Below are 16546 nucleotides of genomic sequence, written 5' to 3' on the forward strand. Positions count from 1 at the left end.
AGAAAGCTCCTGTCCATTCCAGTTCAGTAGTGGGGTGGATAAAGGAGGAAATTTACCGTTGAAACATTTTATTTTTCTCCAGAATAATCTGATATCAATATTTTTATTTACTGATGAGGCAAATTTAATTCAATTTTCTTTTTTTTGCTTTACGTCTGATGTAACAAGCTTTTGCTCTAAGGCGTTTATAATTAATAAGATTGGAGGTGGTTGGATGTTTGCGGAAAAGGTTCCACGCTTTGTTTTTCTCTTTTTTCGCATGGTTGCAGTCTTCATTCCACCAGTCTTCGTTCCATTTCTTCATTAATTTGTTTTTCATCTATTTCTTACTTGATATTGAGGAATGGCACCAGATGCGGCTGTCAGAATTTGATTTCTGATGTGCTCAGTAATGCTGTTGATGGAACAGGACTGAATGATATAGTTGTCAAATGAGTTGAATGATATAGTTGTCCAATCAGTTCTTGAAAATTTCCATTTAATTGGATTTTCTGTTGGGAAGGAACAGGATGTTTGAATGTTTGAATTTTGCAGATTATCGGATAATGATCGCTGCTATAAGGATCACTCAGAGATACCCAATCCATACTTGGAAAGAGGATTGGGGAACAAATGGATAGGTCTATTGCAGATGTTGAACCTGTAGGGAGATGGATATACATAGGAGTGCCAGTATTTAGTAAAGATAAATTCTGCCTGTCAATCAACATTTCAATAAGCTTCCCTCGCTGTCTGAGATAGGAGAACCCCATAATGGATGGTGCGCATTAAAGTCTCCCAGTAAACAAAATGGAGATGATAACTGCAAAACAAGATCTTCGATTTCTTGAATAGTATATTGATGATTTGGTGGAAAACAGATTGACACCAGTGTCAGAGTAATACCATTTACAACGTGAGTGGCAACAGCTTCTAAGGCGGCTTGTAAAGGGATGCGTCTGGAGGGGATGCTGGAATCCACGAGTATTGCTACTCCTCCATGGGCATTGTTAATGCCAGCTCTATCTTGTCTGAACATAGTATAATTTTTTATTGTAATTGAGATCTGAGGATGTCAAATTCGTTTCCTGTAAGCACATTGCAAGTGGTGAATTAATTCATGGATATCATCGATGTTACTGCAAAGGCCTCTACAGTTCCACTGGATGATATGTTCCATTATTTGGATTTGTAAGAGGGAGATGAATCTGGCTGCTTTTTATAAGTGGGTTGTCGATCTAGTTTAGATTTTTCTTTTCTGGGGAAGTTTGGGCGTGTTGAATCATTGTTATCTTCCATTTCACCATCTGCTTGTAATTTGAGAAAATCTTGGGTGATCATATCATCGGTATCCATCCTTGTTGAGGGGAGATGATTAACCTCAACAGGATCTGATTTTTGCAGTTTTTCTGTTACTTTACTGTGAGTTATGTTTTGGGTTGGAACTGTGAGAGGTGTATTGTTACTTTGATCTACTGTCTTTGGCTTAGATGTAAGCTGGGTCGATAGAACTGATCGAGCCCAGTCTGCCATCAATTTATCTGGAGAGTGTGACACTTCCGTCTGACATGCTACTGATTGGTGAGAGTGGACAGCCGAGGCATAAGAGCTTTTTGGCATGGTTAGTTTAATTTGTTTCCTAGCTTCTTGATATGAGACTTTATTTTCAGGCTTGTATTTTTGTATTTTTTTGCTTATCTTCCAGAGATCACATTCTTTAGAGTATGCTGGATGGTTGCCCCTCCAATTAGGACACTGTGGAATTTGTGCCTTGCATTCTGACTGGGTATGAGTTGTAGAGCCACAGTTTTGACATGCTGAAATGACATGGTATGCTGTCTGGGAGTTACCAAATTTCTGGCATTTGTAGCATCTTAGGGGATTTGGGATAAAGGGTCAAACATGGCAATTTAAGTAACTTGCTTTAACTGAAGCTGGTAGATTCGGTGTATTAAATGTTAGAATTATGTTACATGTTGGAACAAAGGTACTATCTTTCCGTATCATGATTCTTTTTGCTTGAGTTACATTTTGTTCCTTTAGTTCCTGTACTATTTCTTCTTCAGAAACATTCAATAGATCCCACTCAGTGATCACTCCCTTGGACAAATTCAGGGTGTTATGTGGAGCGACTTGAATTGGAATTCCACTTAAAGTAGTGAGTTTTAATAATTGTTCAAAGTATCTCGGGAGAGAAGTCTCTATTAGCAAGTCCCCGGATTGGAGACTTTTCACCATTTTTGGCGATGCTGCTGCATGTTCCAGGCATCATTGTATGATGAAAGGGGAGAGCTTGCTAACAGGCTGTGCTGATAGAGAATGGATAATCAGGAAGGCTGGTGATTCCTGTCTGCCTGCATCTTTTTTCATTCTCTTCGAGGTAGAGAAGTCATGGTCCGTTTCATGGTTTTCATGAAACGGACAAGGAAATTCATTTGTTTCCATGTCTGCTCCTTTTAGCCCTGAGGGTTGATTTATCCCCCAAGTTACCGGCCCCGCCATGTGGAGGCAGGAGCAGTGCCACCAGTGACCAAGCGATACGAAGTTAGTGGTTAGTGTGTTAGAAAAGTAGTTATATATACAAAAGAAAGGTGTCTTTCCTTTCTTATAGCAGGCATCCTTCTTTATTTAAAAAGAGCCAGAAAATATATAACTTTGAAAGTAAAACCTTTGGAAATCTCTTTAACAACTTCTCTTTAGAAAAACGCTTTGGGATTCGCTTTATAAATCGTTAGATCACTCGCTTGGCACTCGGGGCCATCTAAAAAAGATTTTCAGAAATAGATGCCAGAGCAACTTGTACAGTTGATACTGACAACTTGGGACAATTCAAAGGTAAGCTGGATAGTTACTTATATGAGAAAGGAAACACATTGGTTGTTTATTTTCTTTTTTATATATTAATTTTTATTATTTATTTATTTAGTTTTTTTTTTTTTGACTAGTGCAGAAAAAGGTTCTGGCTTCCTTGCACTATATAGCTAATACTAACATTAACTTATTTTTTTTTCAGTGATTCCTTAAAGAAATTCTATGCATATGGCACATTGTGGCCTCTCCTGCTATAATTATTGAGGTAAAGGTAAATCCATATTTGATATATCTGTCAACATACAGTGGCAGACAAAAAAAAAAAAACTGCATCACCTTAAAAAAAGTAACATTTGTAGCGAAACGTATAAGATATTTGATTTGTCGCAAAGCAAAGGTATTGGGTCGAATAACGCTTCTATTGCATCAGACAGTAATTGCAAGGTATTGCATCAGCCATTTCTATAAATATGGCATTGGAAGGGTTACATGCTCATTAGTATCCTGTTTTGCAGAGGTGTAAGCATGGCTCCATATGTTCGGTTGACACCAAGAAAAAACAGTGTAGCTGTTGCTATGTCCCAGGAAGGGCTTTCTACGCGTGCTATCACTGATAAAATAGGCTGCCACCAGTCAACAGTATCCCGGGTGCTGAAATTAAAGCGTGAAACCAGTGATTTGCCTTTTGCCAGCGGGTGGTTGATTGCTAGAACAAACTTCCATCTGTCATTGTAGAAGTTGATAGCTTAGCGAGTGGATGGATGAAATGAGAAGGGTGTTTTTTTTTTTGGCTGATGCTATATAAGCTTGCTTTCTTGCATCATGTGCCTTTGCTAATGCTAAGAGAAGACCTGGATCAGGCCGTAAGACAGTCACTATGCCTTCCCAAGATCGATATCTGAAATGGCTATGCCTTCGTAATCTCCATGCTAGTGCTCCCGATCTAAAACTGGACTTTGAGATGGCCTCTGGTGCTGAAACAAGTGCACAAACTATCCAAAGACAGCTTTCAGAATGTGGTCTGCATGCCTATCAGCCCAAGGAGAAGCCTTTGTTGACCCAACAAATGAGGAAGAAGCGACTTGCTTGGGCTAAAACACACATTTCATGGACAATAGAGCAATGGAACACAGTCATCTTTTCTGACTTAGGTACATTTACTGTTGCTGTTTTTTACTGTAAAGTAATGCTGCCAGTTGTATTTTCTTTTGATCTCCTCTTTCATAATTTTGCTTGTGACCCCCACCCTCCCAGTTTCTTCATTGTATTTTAACTTATTCTGTCATTTGGTTTTTGTTAAATAACTGATCCTATCTGATCTGATTTTGTTTATGATAACTCCCTTTATTATTATTTAGTTTTTAACACCATTTTTATGTTTGGTTTGACCTGCCAATTGGCTGGATTGACTTTCCAAATTCATATTTTGTTTATTACATTTGCTTATTTAACCTATAAATGGCCCCATGACATACTTTATAATTTGAGTTTAGCTATTCGTTATTATTATTATTATTATTTTTTGTTCTGATCACATAGAGACAATCATTGACATTGGGCTGAATAGACATCAATGATAAAATAACGTTCTTTTTGGAATCTGAAAGTGCTGTCGCCTTGAAGGGAAAGTGCTTGTGAGTTCCCTATTTTTATTTAATTCCATTTATTTATTATAAAATGCCACTCATACTTTGGTGGGTGTGACTTGCATCTCTTTGCATTGGGAGTACTACCATTTCTTTGTTTTTTTCTATAATTTTATTTTGAACATTAAAATATCTTGGTACTAAAGTAGCAGAATTGCATCTTGAAAAATATAATCCCAAATACAGTATTAATTTACTGAATTTATTTCATGGTAATTTAGTGTTTGTTTTTCTATAATAGACATTTCTTAAGGCTTCATTGATGGGTACAGCTAGTGCAGTTGTTTCGAATTTAAAAGAAAAAAAAGAGTTGGAATGAATTATATTCAATTTAAGCATGCAATTTATAAAGAAATAGATCAGACATATTTGATATAACTATATGAGTTTTAAGATTACAGAAATGCCAACCAATTGTAACCTGAATTTATTTCAAAAAGTGATGAATATAGCAGAAAAGATAGCAATCTAAGATCAAAAGATACTTCTAAAAAAATTTTAATGTAAAACTGTATTTGGTAAAATTCCTATATGGTGAAATATATCTTTTATTATTAACTGTTCCTCAAAAATATTCAGATGAGGGCAAAAATAAATTTCCACGTTTACCGTTCTGTTAATTAGGTGGTGTATTTTGTCTCAATGATAACTTGGCAACACTGGAAAAAATTATGAGAATATAAATGGTCAAAGCTGTGCTGTGCAGTGCCATACCAGAAGACAGGTGCACTAAAAACATGAAGTACATATAATAAATCATAGCATGGTCATTTATGGTTTCTACAAAAGAGAAGTCAAGATGAACCTATTTCTGGACCTCTGTTAAACGAAAAAGAGTTACAATTTAATCAAAAGTTTAAAAGCCCATCTGAATTTAAAGCCAGTACATGGTGGCTGAAAATTTTCAAATCTTGCCTCGGTATAAGGGAGGTTGAAATTCAAGAAGAAACTTTATCGGGTAACGTCCCGGAAGCAGAAGCTTTTAAAGAGTCTTTTCTGAAAATGGTGGAGAAAGAAGGTGTTTCCAAGGATGAAGTTTACAATGCAGATTAAACTGGTCTTAATTGGAAGTCATTCCCTCGTAAATCACTTGCATCACGAAGCAAAATGGCTGCTCCTGGTTTCAAAGCTAACAAACAACGTGTTACAGTTATGGTGTGTGCAAATGCAAGTGTTTTACCATTTGGTGATTGAGAAATCCAGGAATCCAAGATGCTTTTAAGGTGTAAAGTGCCTACCAGTACGATATAAAGCACAGAAAAATGCTTGGATGAATTCCAACATTTTTTTGAATTGGTTTAGCTAAGATTTTATTCCAAGTGTGAAGAGACATCGAGAAATTTAGAGTAAAGCCAGTCAAGTTTCGCTTATTATTGATAACGCACCATCCCATCCTCCTCTTGAAAAACTGAATTCAATTGACGAGAACTTCATTGTCAGGTTTTTACTGCCAAATGTTACAGCCCTGCTGCACCCAATGGATCAATGTGTTATAGAAAAACTAAAAAAGATGTACAAAAAACAGGTCTTGCATCACTTGCTGCTACAAGAGGGAGATGAAGAGAGCGTGGTCACCCATCCACTCGCTCCAAATGTTTGTCCAGTTCTGCCTTGAATCTGTTTAAGCTATTAACTTCCACACTGACAGATGGAAGTTTGTTCCAGCAATCAACCACCCACTGGGTGGTTGATTGCTGGTTGATTCCAAGGGTTTCCGGGAATCCCTTGAATTAAAGGGATCCTTTTTTTCAAGGTTAGACAATGAAGGATTCCTGATGATCCTGGAAGAAGAAATTGTATTAGTCCAGGATGAAGAATGTACTGACTTTAATCAAGGTGATTCTGATGACAAAGAAGACGAAGCAGGCCCACTCATGTGGAGGCCTTCACTGGCTAGAAACTGAAATGGCATGGTGTAAGCAACAGTCTGAATGCAGTTCTATGGAGATACTGCTACTAAAGAGGATAAGAGCATTCGCTGCAAAAAAAAAGACAATCTCGCATGACAGAAAGAAAAATTCAAGATTACATATTTTAAAAAATAAACCTTCCCAATATTCGTTATACTCTTATTTGTGTGCAATTACTTGTTTGTTTATTTCTATTTATGTAAAAAAAGTGTGATTTTATAGTTGAAACCATGTAAAAAAATTAGATAAGTTCAAAATAAATGTAATATATAGTACACATTGTTTCTTCAAAACGTTTTTGGTTATTATTTATAAACCATTTCCTAAGTCAATTATTTTTTATAATATTTCATAATTCAAAATACAGTAGCAATAACCTTGCATATAATAATTAATTGTAGGCCTATGTTTCGTATAAACTGGGTATTCTCGTGTATGTTTGATTATCCGAAATATTTGATTAACTGAACCAACTTCAGGGGCTCATATCTGGTGAGTATGGGCTTGACACACCGGTCCTGAGCTGGATATCATCATTCTTCTCTTCCTTGGTGATTTCTTTCTAATTCTGACTCTCTCTCTTTCTCTCAGGGTAACTTGGGAATTTTTTTTGGCTAGTGGAGCATAAGCCTCAGGCTTCCTTGCACCATACGGTTAATAATAATAATAACCTCTGTCCCAATTAGTTCGGATAATCAACATTCTACTGTATTACATTAGGATCACCCGATAAGTTATTACATACACCCATTTGTATTGTGTCTGTAAATTGTATGTGTTCTCTGGTCAATTTGCCAGTTTTGCAAGACGAAAAAACCTTGCTATCTACACCTGAGACCAACTAACTCAGCCAAGGAGTGAAAAATGCCCATGAAGATTCCTTGTGTCATCGACGAGATTTGAACCTGGGCCTTTTCTACTCGGTATAGGGAAGACGATGACGATACCACTGTGCTACCTGCACAGAATGAAGGTGGTGCATGTGGGAATAATTTTTGTGTTCACCAAATTTTCAAATACATGCAAAATTTTAATTAAGTCAAATTTGACTGATTTAAGTGTACAGCAGAGCCAAATCTTTGTGATCGGTGGGAGAAAGTACTGCACAGACTGAGCGCATTCGGGCAGAGTGAAAAAGAAAAAGGTGCCAAATTTCATCATTGGCAATGAAGATTTTATGAACGCAACTATATCAAACTATATTTGCAGAGAAGCCGAGAAGAGTTCAATTTTGTATAGCAGATTCTGTATGCATATATAAATTATTTGAATTACTGTTTTTTTTTTGTTTTTTTGTAGAATTTGTATTGTTTTAATGTTTCAATAAATTAATGAAAATATTAAAAATTGTGTTATGTACTTCGACATCCAAAGGTGGTGCACTTGCACCACCTTGCACCATGCTGCCAGTGCCCATGGCATTGGCCATATAATGCAAGGAAGTCACTGGATTTTACAGCAGTGGAAAAAATAAAACGTGAGAGAGTGGTTGACAAACACTGGTCAAGTAGGTCCTTTAATTTTTTCAGTACTCCTAGAACTAAATGGGATTCAAAATCAATGAGCTGAACACCTGCTTAGATACTTCTAGTGAGTTGTTTCTTTTTAAATAACTATTATTTATGTTCGTAGATACAAGGGGGTATCAAAAAGTTTGTACCCTGACTGGCTCACACGGCTGTTGCCACCACCAACTTTGTTGCCCACCCTATTCTCTAGACCTAGCACCGTCAGACTTCTTGTTTCAAGAAATAAAGAAACCATTGTGGGGGCACTGCTTTGATTCGTCTCAATGAAGTGGAATCATGGTTTCGGGCAAAAAGTACAGATTTCTATAATCAAGGCATTAAACAACTGATCCATAGATGGGAGAAATGTGTTACTATACATGGAGAGTACATAGAAAAGGATTAAAGTTCCTGTGAAGTTTCCCTTTCTAGGTAAGGGTACGAACATTTTGATACCCCCTAGTAAAATTCATAAACTACTTAAAAATACACTGTTATTCACATTATTAAATAAGATGCTAACCATTTCTCTTTACTTCTTCAAAAACTTTTTCTACTTGTCTTTTAGAAACTCTTCCATTTTTTTTAATATTCTCATCAATCTTATCAAAGATCTTATCCAGTGATTTTGACTGGGCTACAAATTTTTCATTGCTAGAAGAAGTAAAATTACTTCTTGCGAGAGAAGAATGCCTAAAAAAGTAATACCATACAATAAATAAAGGATAACATTTTTAAACTCAAATGAAAAAAAAAATTACTTATAAGTTTAACATAATTAGATAAAGAATAATTGAAATTTGAACCACAAAAAAGAAAAACATCCAATTCACAGCATCTAGCAATTTTTCAATTTTAACAAAATTTTAAAATAAAGTAAAATTCCATTTAACTGAATGGTTAAATGGAATGGTTAAGTTATTCAATTTTTTTGAAAACTTTCAAATAAGGTCTGTATACCTATGGTGTTTGATTTTTATTACAGGGATCTGTCTGCTCTCACTAAGAGCAAGTATTCAATTTCACATTCTTCAGCGGCTTACGCTTATTTTCAGCATAGTGATAAATCCGCCATTCTGCCTAAGTTGCTAATACAATTTTAAATTAGCATTGGTGATACTAGCAATTTTGAACAGATCTGTGTATTGATGTTAGCCATATAGTGCAAAGAAACCTAAATTATAAATTAGACTTGGCCTCTCTCTCCAGTGGGAGAAGAAAGATCCCCTTTTATCAAAATCAAACACAGTAAAACACAGAAACTTCATTATATTTCAACACCAGCACTGAAGAGATGCCCTACAATCCTTTAATACAGAGGCTCCTAACCTTTATCAGCCCGCATACTGGTCAACCACATTGGTATCGTATGACATACCAGTGTGTTAATTAATGAGTACATAAGTCTGTTTTGAAAAGCCACACAAATGATTAGGTAAGAAAAACCGAGCTATTCTACTAAAAACAGAAAAACATTTTTATTAATTAAGAAAAAAAAAAAATTATAAATGAGGTTTTTATATTTTCACATAACATGTGGTTTAAATAATTTCTTCTTTACTTGAATTTTTTTGTTTCTGTTTCAAATTTTGAATCTGTTTCGCTTTTACTTTCACTTTTAGTGTCAATTTCAGTCGAAGATCTGATTCAATATTCATCGAAGTACTACATTTATTTTTCATTGCAGTCTTCGCTGAAAATTCAGAATAAGTAAAAGGAAAAGTAGTTGTTGAAAATTGTCATTTCAACTACTAAACAGAATTTTAAAACTTTCATTTTGAATGCTTATATTTTATTACTTGAACTATGGTATTAATCAGCATTAATTATTGTTTATTGGAATATCAAAACTATATAATAATTAGCATAGCAGTATGTCATAATTTCTAATGATTTAAATTTCAAATTACCTGTAAAATCACTACAACTGCAAACAGTACTTTTAATGTTCACTAACCAACCTCTGAAGGAAGACTGACTGTATAAAATAAAAAGAAAAAAGAGAGGTAGTAAAGAGATAAAGTTTTATGAATTAAGAAGTACAAGAAAGAAAAGAGGTATGTTTTCCAAGGAGAAAAACTGAAATACTTGCATAGATATGAACTATGAAAAATAAAAAGAAGTTTTGGCTTTAAGAAGATATTAATATTTAAAAAGTTCATTCTCCCATGAGGGGAAATTGCAGGTGGTTTCATTCACAGTCCACATACCAGTAGCTCACTCCTCATATACCCTAGGTTGCGAACCACTGCTTTAGTATTTTTCACTTTTATTTTCCTCCACTAACTTCACTCATAGAAATTGATACATATAATATTTATGAGTAAAAAACAAAACTGACACATGAATATAATAAAATCATGCTTCCACGTAAATCGAGCATTACAAGTAAAACACAGAAAAGAAAATTTTCATCCATATTACTTCAGTATATATAATAATCAATTTGGAGACTTTTTTTTTTTTTTTTCAGCACAATTTTTATGCATCATAACACATCACATCAGTGTGGTTGGTGTTATACAGAAGTGGCATGGATAACTTACCCAGCTAGAATGGCTTTTTGATATGCTTGTTCTTTCAATTTTCATTTGTCTGTTTTCTCAATTTTACTTTCCACAAGCAGACGTTTCCTGTCAAGGTTGATATATTTCATAATAAATTCTTTGGATATTTTAGCAGCAATAGGCAAAACTAGAGACAAAGCACAAACTACTACACGTTAGCTGTAGGTGGTTTTCATAAGGATCAAGTTATCACTTTTTGCTAGATGAGGAAACAGTTTCACCATTAATTATATTAATGGTCAAACTAGACATGTTAAAATGAAGAAGGACATTCTGATGAATGTATATCACAGAAACTAACAGTCAGTGAAGCATTTAATACCCTCCAGTTTACTGAAATCAAGAAGAATTAAATGCAAAGCAACTGATATGTTTGAAGAAAATATGGAATCTTGCAGTGGAATCTTCCATCTACAAACAGGTATTCTTCTTGTTCCATTACAAGTATTTTAAAGTCATTGAAGCATTTACAGAACATAATGTGCAAACCATAATGCAAATTACTGTAATTTTCGCTCATTTAATTACTCTGATTAATAAAACAAAGTATATTTAAAATCAATTATCTGCAAAAACTGACTAACTAAAACACTCACAGTACCAACTATTTTGGATAAACAGGACTTTACTTGGAAGATTTTATTTATTTATTATTAGTTTTTTTTTTTTTTTAATAGAACAGAATTGTCTGGAACTCACACAAACTTTCTGGAACTCACACAAAAAAAAAAAAAAAAGTATCAAGCATTCTATTTTTCCATTAATAACCACCACAGCAAATGAGAATTTGTTGGAATTATATACCAGTTGCATTCCTTGTTCAGTTTCTTTACTAAAGAAACCAGGGATGAGTCTTTGCATCCGGTGACAAACCTCGACTTTCACAGTCGCATCATATCAAAAATGTTTTCTAACAAGTACTTCTTCAGTGGTCCAAACAGATGAAAGTCCAAATACATACAATTATGGGGGAGATTAGAAAATGCTTTGATGGAGATTCTTCCCCACCATACACACACTCGAGGAACTCTTTGGCCTCTTTTCTCTGAAACTCGACTTTCTACAATCCCACTTTTTTAACAGTGAGGTAATTTTCCTTGGTAATTTTAATGTTCACAACTCCAGTTGGTTTCAGTTTTCATGGACCAGCTGGTTGACATGCCAAGGCTCTTTAACTAATGACCTCACACAGCTTTTCCATTTACCTACCAAATAATCCTAACCCCACAAACAACATCTTTACCAGTGTCCCAATATGCCCCTACGTATACAAATTGATAAATACAAAAAATAAGTAAAGAAAGAAAGAGAAAGACAGAGACAGAATGGAAGGACATGCCATCATTCTAGAGCAGGGGTTCTTATCCTTTTTTTGGCCGGGACCTGGATTAAGTTTGAGCAGCTTTGTAACCCACAACTCAGTTTTAAATTAATAATCTTTTTCCTTTAATTATGTTGTCTACAAATTAAGTATGTTATTGTTATTAAAATATAGCAAAAGCTTAAGAAACTGGGTAGTTGAAAAAAAAGTAATAGTATTAAAATAATAATTAGCATATAATAACAAATAATGGTTTAGGTAGCAGAAAACTTGCAACCCACTATTCAGTCATGGTTAAATTAGTGCTTTCAAACTGGCAAAATTCAATCCATCTAAATAAGTATAAAAATGTGATAGTGTAGGGAGAATTTTCTTCCCACATCACCTGCCCATCCCCTTGAATAAATATTCTCTTAAGAAGAAGAAGAATAAATAAATTCTTCCTTGAATTTATTCAAATGACCCACTTCCACAACAACAGATGGACGTTTGTTCCAAATCAACTGCTGGCTGAAGACAAACTTCCACAAGTCTATCCTACAACCATCCTCAATTTGAATTTATGTCCTCTCCTGTGTAATCTAAGCAAGGGAAGACTGCCATCAGCATTCAGCTTACTCAATCCATTCAAGGCCTTAAACACCTTAATGAGATCTTTTTCTGATCTACTCCAGCTGATATCTTATTAATATCAGCTGGAGTAAATCAGAAAAATAAATTCAAGGAAGAACTAGACAAACATTTGGAGCAAATGGATGGGTTGAATGGGAAAGGTGGGTTTTTTTTGTTTTTTTTTTTGGCTGATGCTGTATAAGCTTGCTTTCTTGCATCATATGCCTCTACTAATGCTAATGCTAATAAAATCTTATTAATACTGAAATCTTATTAAATGTCCAGAAAGGAAATTTGTAGCCATCATTAAACAGTATCAAAAAGCTTATTAAAGTGGATCACGGTGACACACCTGAAACAGCATGGCTATCCATTGGTTAAGAACTCATGTTCTAGGGCAATGAATCCAATGGGGTTGATATCAATCCCATTGGGAATCATTGCCCTAGAACATGATATCAACCCCCTGTGGATCAACTTCTTAAAATGGATTGAATGAGGGCCAACAGGCAAATAATACAATAATATGAATATAAAGAATATAATATACTTTATTTTATATATATTTACAAAATATATATTTATACAAAATATATATTTTGCATTAGCAAATGATGCAAGAAAGCAAGCTTAAACAACATCAGCCAAAAAAAAAAAAAATATATATATATATATAAAATAAACACCTCCGATTTCACCTATTCATTCTCTCCAATAGTTTGTCTAGTTCTTCCTTGAATTTATTTAAACTATCAACTTTCACACAACAGATTATAATTTATTATTATTACTAGCGCCATGTAGTGCAAAGAAGCCTGCGGCTTATGCTGCAACAGCCAAAAAAAAAAAAAAAAAATTCTGAGTTACCCTGAGAGAGAGAGAGAAGTAGAAGGAAATCACCAAGAAGGAGAAGAATGGTGATATACAGCTCAGGACCCTGGGTGTACCAAGCCTATATGGGGTCCTGAGTTGGATATCATCATTCTTCTCTTTCTTGATTCCCTTCTACTTCTCTCTCTCAGGGTAACTCGGAAAATTTTTTTTTTTTTTTTTTTGGTTGGTGCAGCATAAGTCTCAGGCTTCCTAGCACTATGTGACTAGTAATAATCTGTTGTTGTGAAAGTTGATAGTTTAAACAAATTCGAGGAAGAGCTAGACAAACTATTGGAGAGAATGAATAGGTGAAATCGGAGGTGTTTATTTTATATATATATATATATTTTTTTTTTTTTAGATGGCAGTTTCTTCAAGCAATCAACCACTCAATAGCTAAAGGAAAATTTCCCCACATCTATTCTGCAACCATCCTTCCTCAATTTGAATTTGTTCCCCATCATTTGCGGTCCGAGCAAAAGGAAGAATCCCATCAGCACTGAGCTTGCTCAATCCATTCAAAGCCTTAACGAACTCAATCAAATCACCTTGCAGGTGCCTAGTCTCCAGATGCTGCAATTTGCAGAACTGAAGCCTTTCTTGGTAGAGCACCTCGTTCTGGTCACCAATCTCGTTGCCCTTCTACTTGTTCTAGCAGCTCCACATCCTTCCCAAAATTAGACAGCAGACCTGTATTCAGTACTCCAGATATGGCCGGACCATTGATAATAATATAGGATTTAAAAATATAACTATGAACATTGGCCTTGTTAATTTTCAGTTTTAGCAATTTGGCATGGGAATATTACTAGCTGGCACAATCAAAATCCAGCGGATGGCTAAGTAACAAGTGTGATGTGTCTCAAGTTCAATTTATTTATCCTACCTTTGTGAAAGCGTATTTATAGGAGGTAAATATCTCTGTGTAGTAAACGCTGTATGTGATTTTAAATATGTAACCAATTTCTTTTTCTGATCTATTGATAATCTTAGTAAACGTCCAGAACGCAAAATTGCAGCCATAATTAAACAATTTCAAGAAAAATCACAATGCAACCATCAACACATCGAAAACAACATATTCAGCGCCCTCTTAAGATTCACACCAAAAAGAAACATTTTACACAATAACACAATCTAACCAAAATGTGACACAATTGTATGTCTATTTTCAGTGATTTTAGCATCGTAAATGTATAATCCTTTTTTATAATTTTCATGACATTTTCGAAAAATAAATGTACTGATATCTGTAGCAGGAGTAGGATTTTTTTAAGGGCATCAGCAACTAAGGCCATATTGCTCCGTGTGTACGGTCTGTAAATTACATGTGTTCGGTGTTCGATTTTCTGTTTTTCTGGAAGAAAAAGACAGAAATCCGGGAGAAAAAACCATGTACCCTCGCCTGGAACCGAGGAACTCAGCAGGAATCTTTATAATCGATGTCATTTTAAACTAGACATAAAAAACAGCGAGTCACAAAGTTAATAGTTAGGTCAAAAGCTAATATTTTAGTAACTTTTCGCATAAGTCCGTTTTGTTTTTTCTACAAGGAATATATTTTCCAATAAGTTATAAAAATCTTGCAAAAATAAAAAACTGGTTTTTTTTAAATAATTTTACCCGGGAAAAGAAAACACACTGTCATATGATTAATCTCCAGAAGCCTGCATATCTACAAATAACCTTTATTTGCAAGAAAACTAACATGTGCAGAAATATTTTAGCCTTTACTACAACCGCTGCTCTCTATCAAACACTCTCCACAGTTTTTTTCACATTCCCCCACCCCAAAAGTTTCTCCAGTTTATTTAAGCTATCAACTTCCACAACAACCCGGCGGTTAAAGGAAAATATCTGCACATCTATTCTACAACTATCTTTCATAAATTTGAGTTAATGGCCACTCAGATTCATAATCTGAGCAAGAGGAAGAATCCCATCAGCATTGAGATTGCTCAACCCATTCGAGGCATTATTCACCTCAATCAGATCACCTCGCAGGTTCATAGCCTCCAGACGCTGCAATTTTAATTTTAAGAATATAAGCCTTTCTTCGTAAGAGTACTCCTTTGTTTACCGAGTACAGAGAAGGGCAACAAATTTTGTTGCCCTTCTCTGTACTCGTTCTAGCAACTCTACATCCTTCCTAAAATTAGACCTCCATACTGTACGCAGTACTCAAGGTGTACCGGGATCATTCCTTATACAAAGGGATAATCATCTCCTTATCCCCGCTAATAAATTCCTCTATATCATTGACAAGATCCCATGACCTGCTTTGGCAGCCTGCTGCATTGCTCAGAAAACTTCATATCTGACTGTACCATTATCCACAGGTCTTTTTCATTCTCCACTACCCTTTCATTCTCCACACAGTTGGTACGTTTCTCTGGGGTTACTGCTATCCATATGTAGTACTTAGCATTTGTCAATATTAAACTTCAGTTACCACCTCTCAGCTCATCTGCCCAACTTTTTTAGGGCCAATGCTAGAGTTTTTTTGCACTGTACAGAGAAGGCCAATGCTAGAGTTTTTTTGCACTGTACAGAGAAATTACGAGCACCGAAATTGCCAAATACACTTTAAAAAGCACTAGGTACAAGATATAACTTCATTTCCTACATTTATATTAGGACCATTTCCTTAATAATCTCAGCCTGTTAGCGATGAGCAATTAGGTTTCATCAAGATATCAAGTGGAGAAAACAGTACCAGGAAAAGTGGAAGACTAGTAGGATGGCTGCACCGTTTGATATTCTTGCAGTGCTACCACTGGAATGAGCAGCAGCCTGGAAAGCAAGCAATCGGAGATTTAAAGGTTTGCTTTGGTCCTTGTGGAACAAGCAAATACATGGACTGTGTTAGGATTACTAAGAGTAAGAATAAGAGGTGCTGTATACTCACATGTAGGCTAATGCTAGAAGCATTAGTAAACAAATTTGATGAATTTGGAGTACTCATAAAATCATGAAATGCAGACATTGTGGGGACATCAAAGACATGGTGTTAATCACATATAAAGGGACTCAAAACTTGAATATGGGGTGTATAATATTGTAATAAGTAGTGTATTAAGAAGCACATAAAATCTAAGGTAGTGCATCTAGTTGACATCGGTGGCCAGTGCAATGTTCAGGCAGTTTGGTGGGATACTTCGAGAACAAAAATGAGAGTAGGAGCTGGTTATAGGTATAATTACTCTGATGAGTATAATAAACAACAGAGAAATAGACTGGGGCCAATGAATGAGGATGCCTTATAATGGGGGATTTTAACTTTCCAGATATTGACTGGAACTTGCGAGTTGGTCGCTCA

The 16546-nt window shown here is 35.2% G+C and overlaps 1 protein-coding gene across 1 annotated transcript in view; it reads right to left on the reverse strand.

Moving 5' to 3' along the window:
* Nucleotides 1-14250, reverse strand: part of LOC150083867 (leucine-rich PPR motif-containing protein, mitochondrial-like) — a 314087-nt gene extending 299837 nt beyond the window's left edge. The window contains exons 1-2 of the mRNA XM_090375475.1: nucleotides 14114-14250; nucleotides 8378-8547 (exon numbers count right to left, since the gene is read on the reverse strand). Of these exons, the coding sequence (XP_090231601.1) occupies nucleotides 8378-8547; nucleotides 14114-14250 (307 nt within the window). The remainder of the gene's footprint in view (nucleotides 1-8377; nucleotides 8548-14113) is intronic.
* Between the last annotated feature and the right edge of the window lie 2296 nt (nucleotides 14251-16546).

The sequence above is a fragment of the Mastigoproctus giganteus genome, chromosome 6 (assembly GCF_048544385.1).
Source record: "Mastigoproctus giganteus isolate SK-2022 chromosome 6, ASM4854438v1, whole genome shotgun sequence".
Taxonomy (NCBI): Eukaryota; Metazoa; Arthropoda; class Arachnida; order Uropygi; family Thelyphonidae; genus Mastigoproctus; species Mastigoproctus giganteus.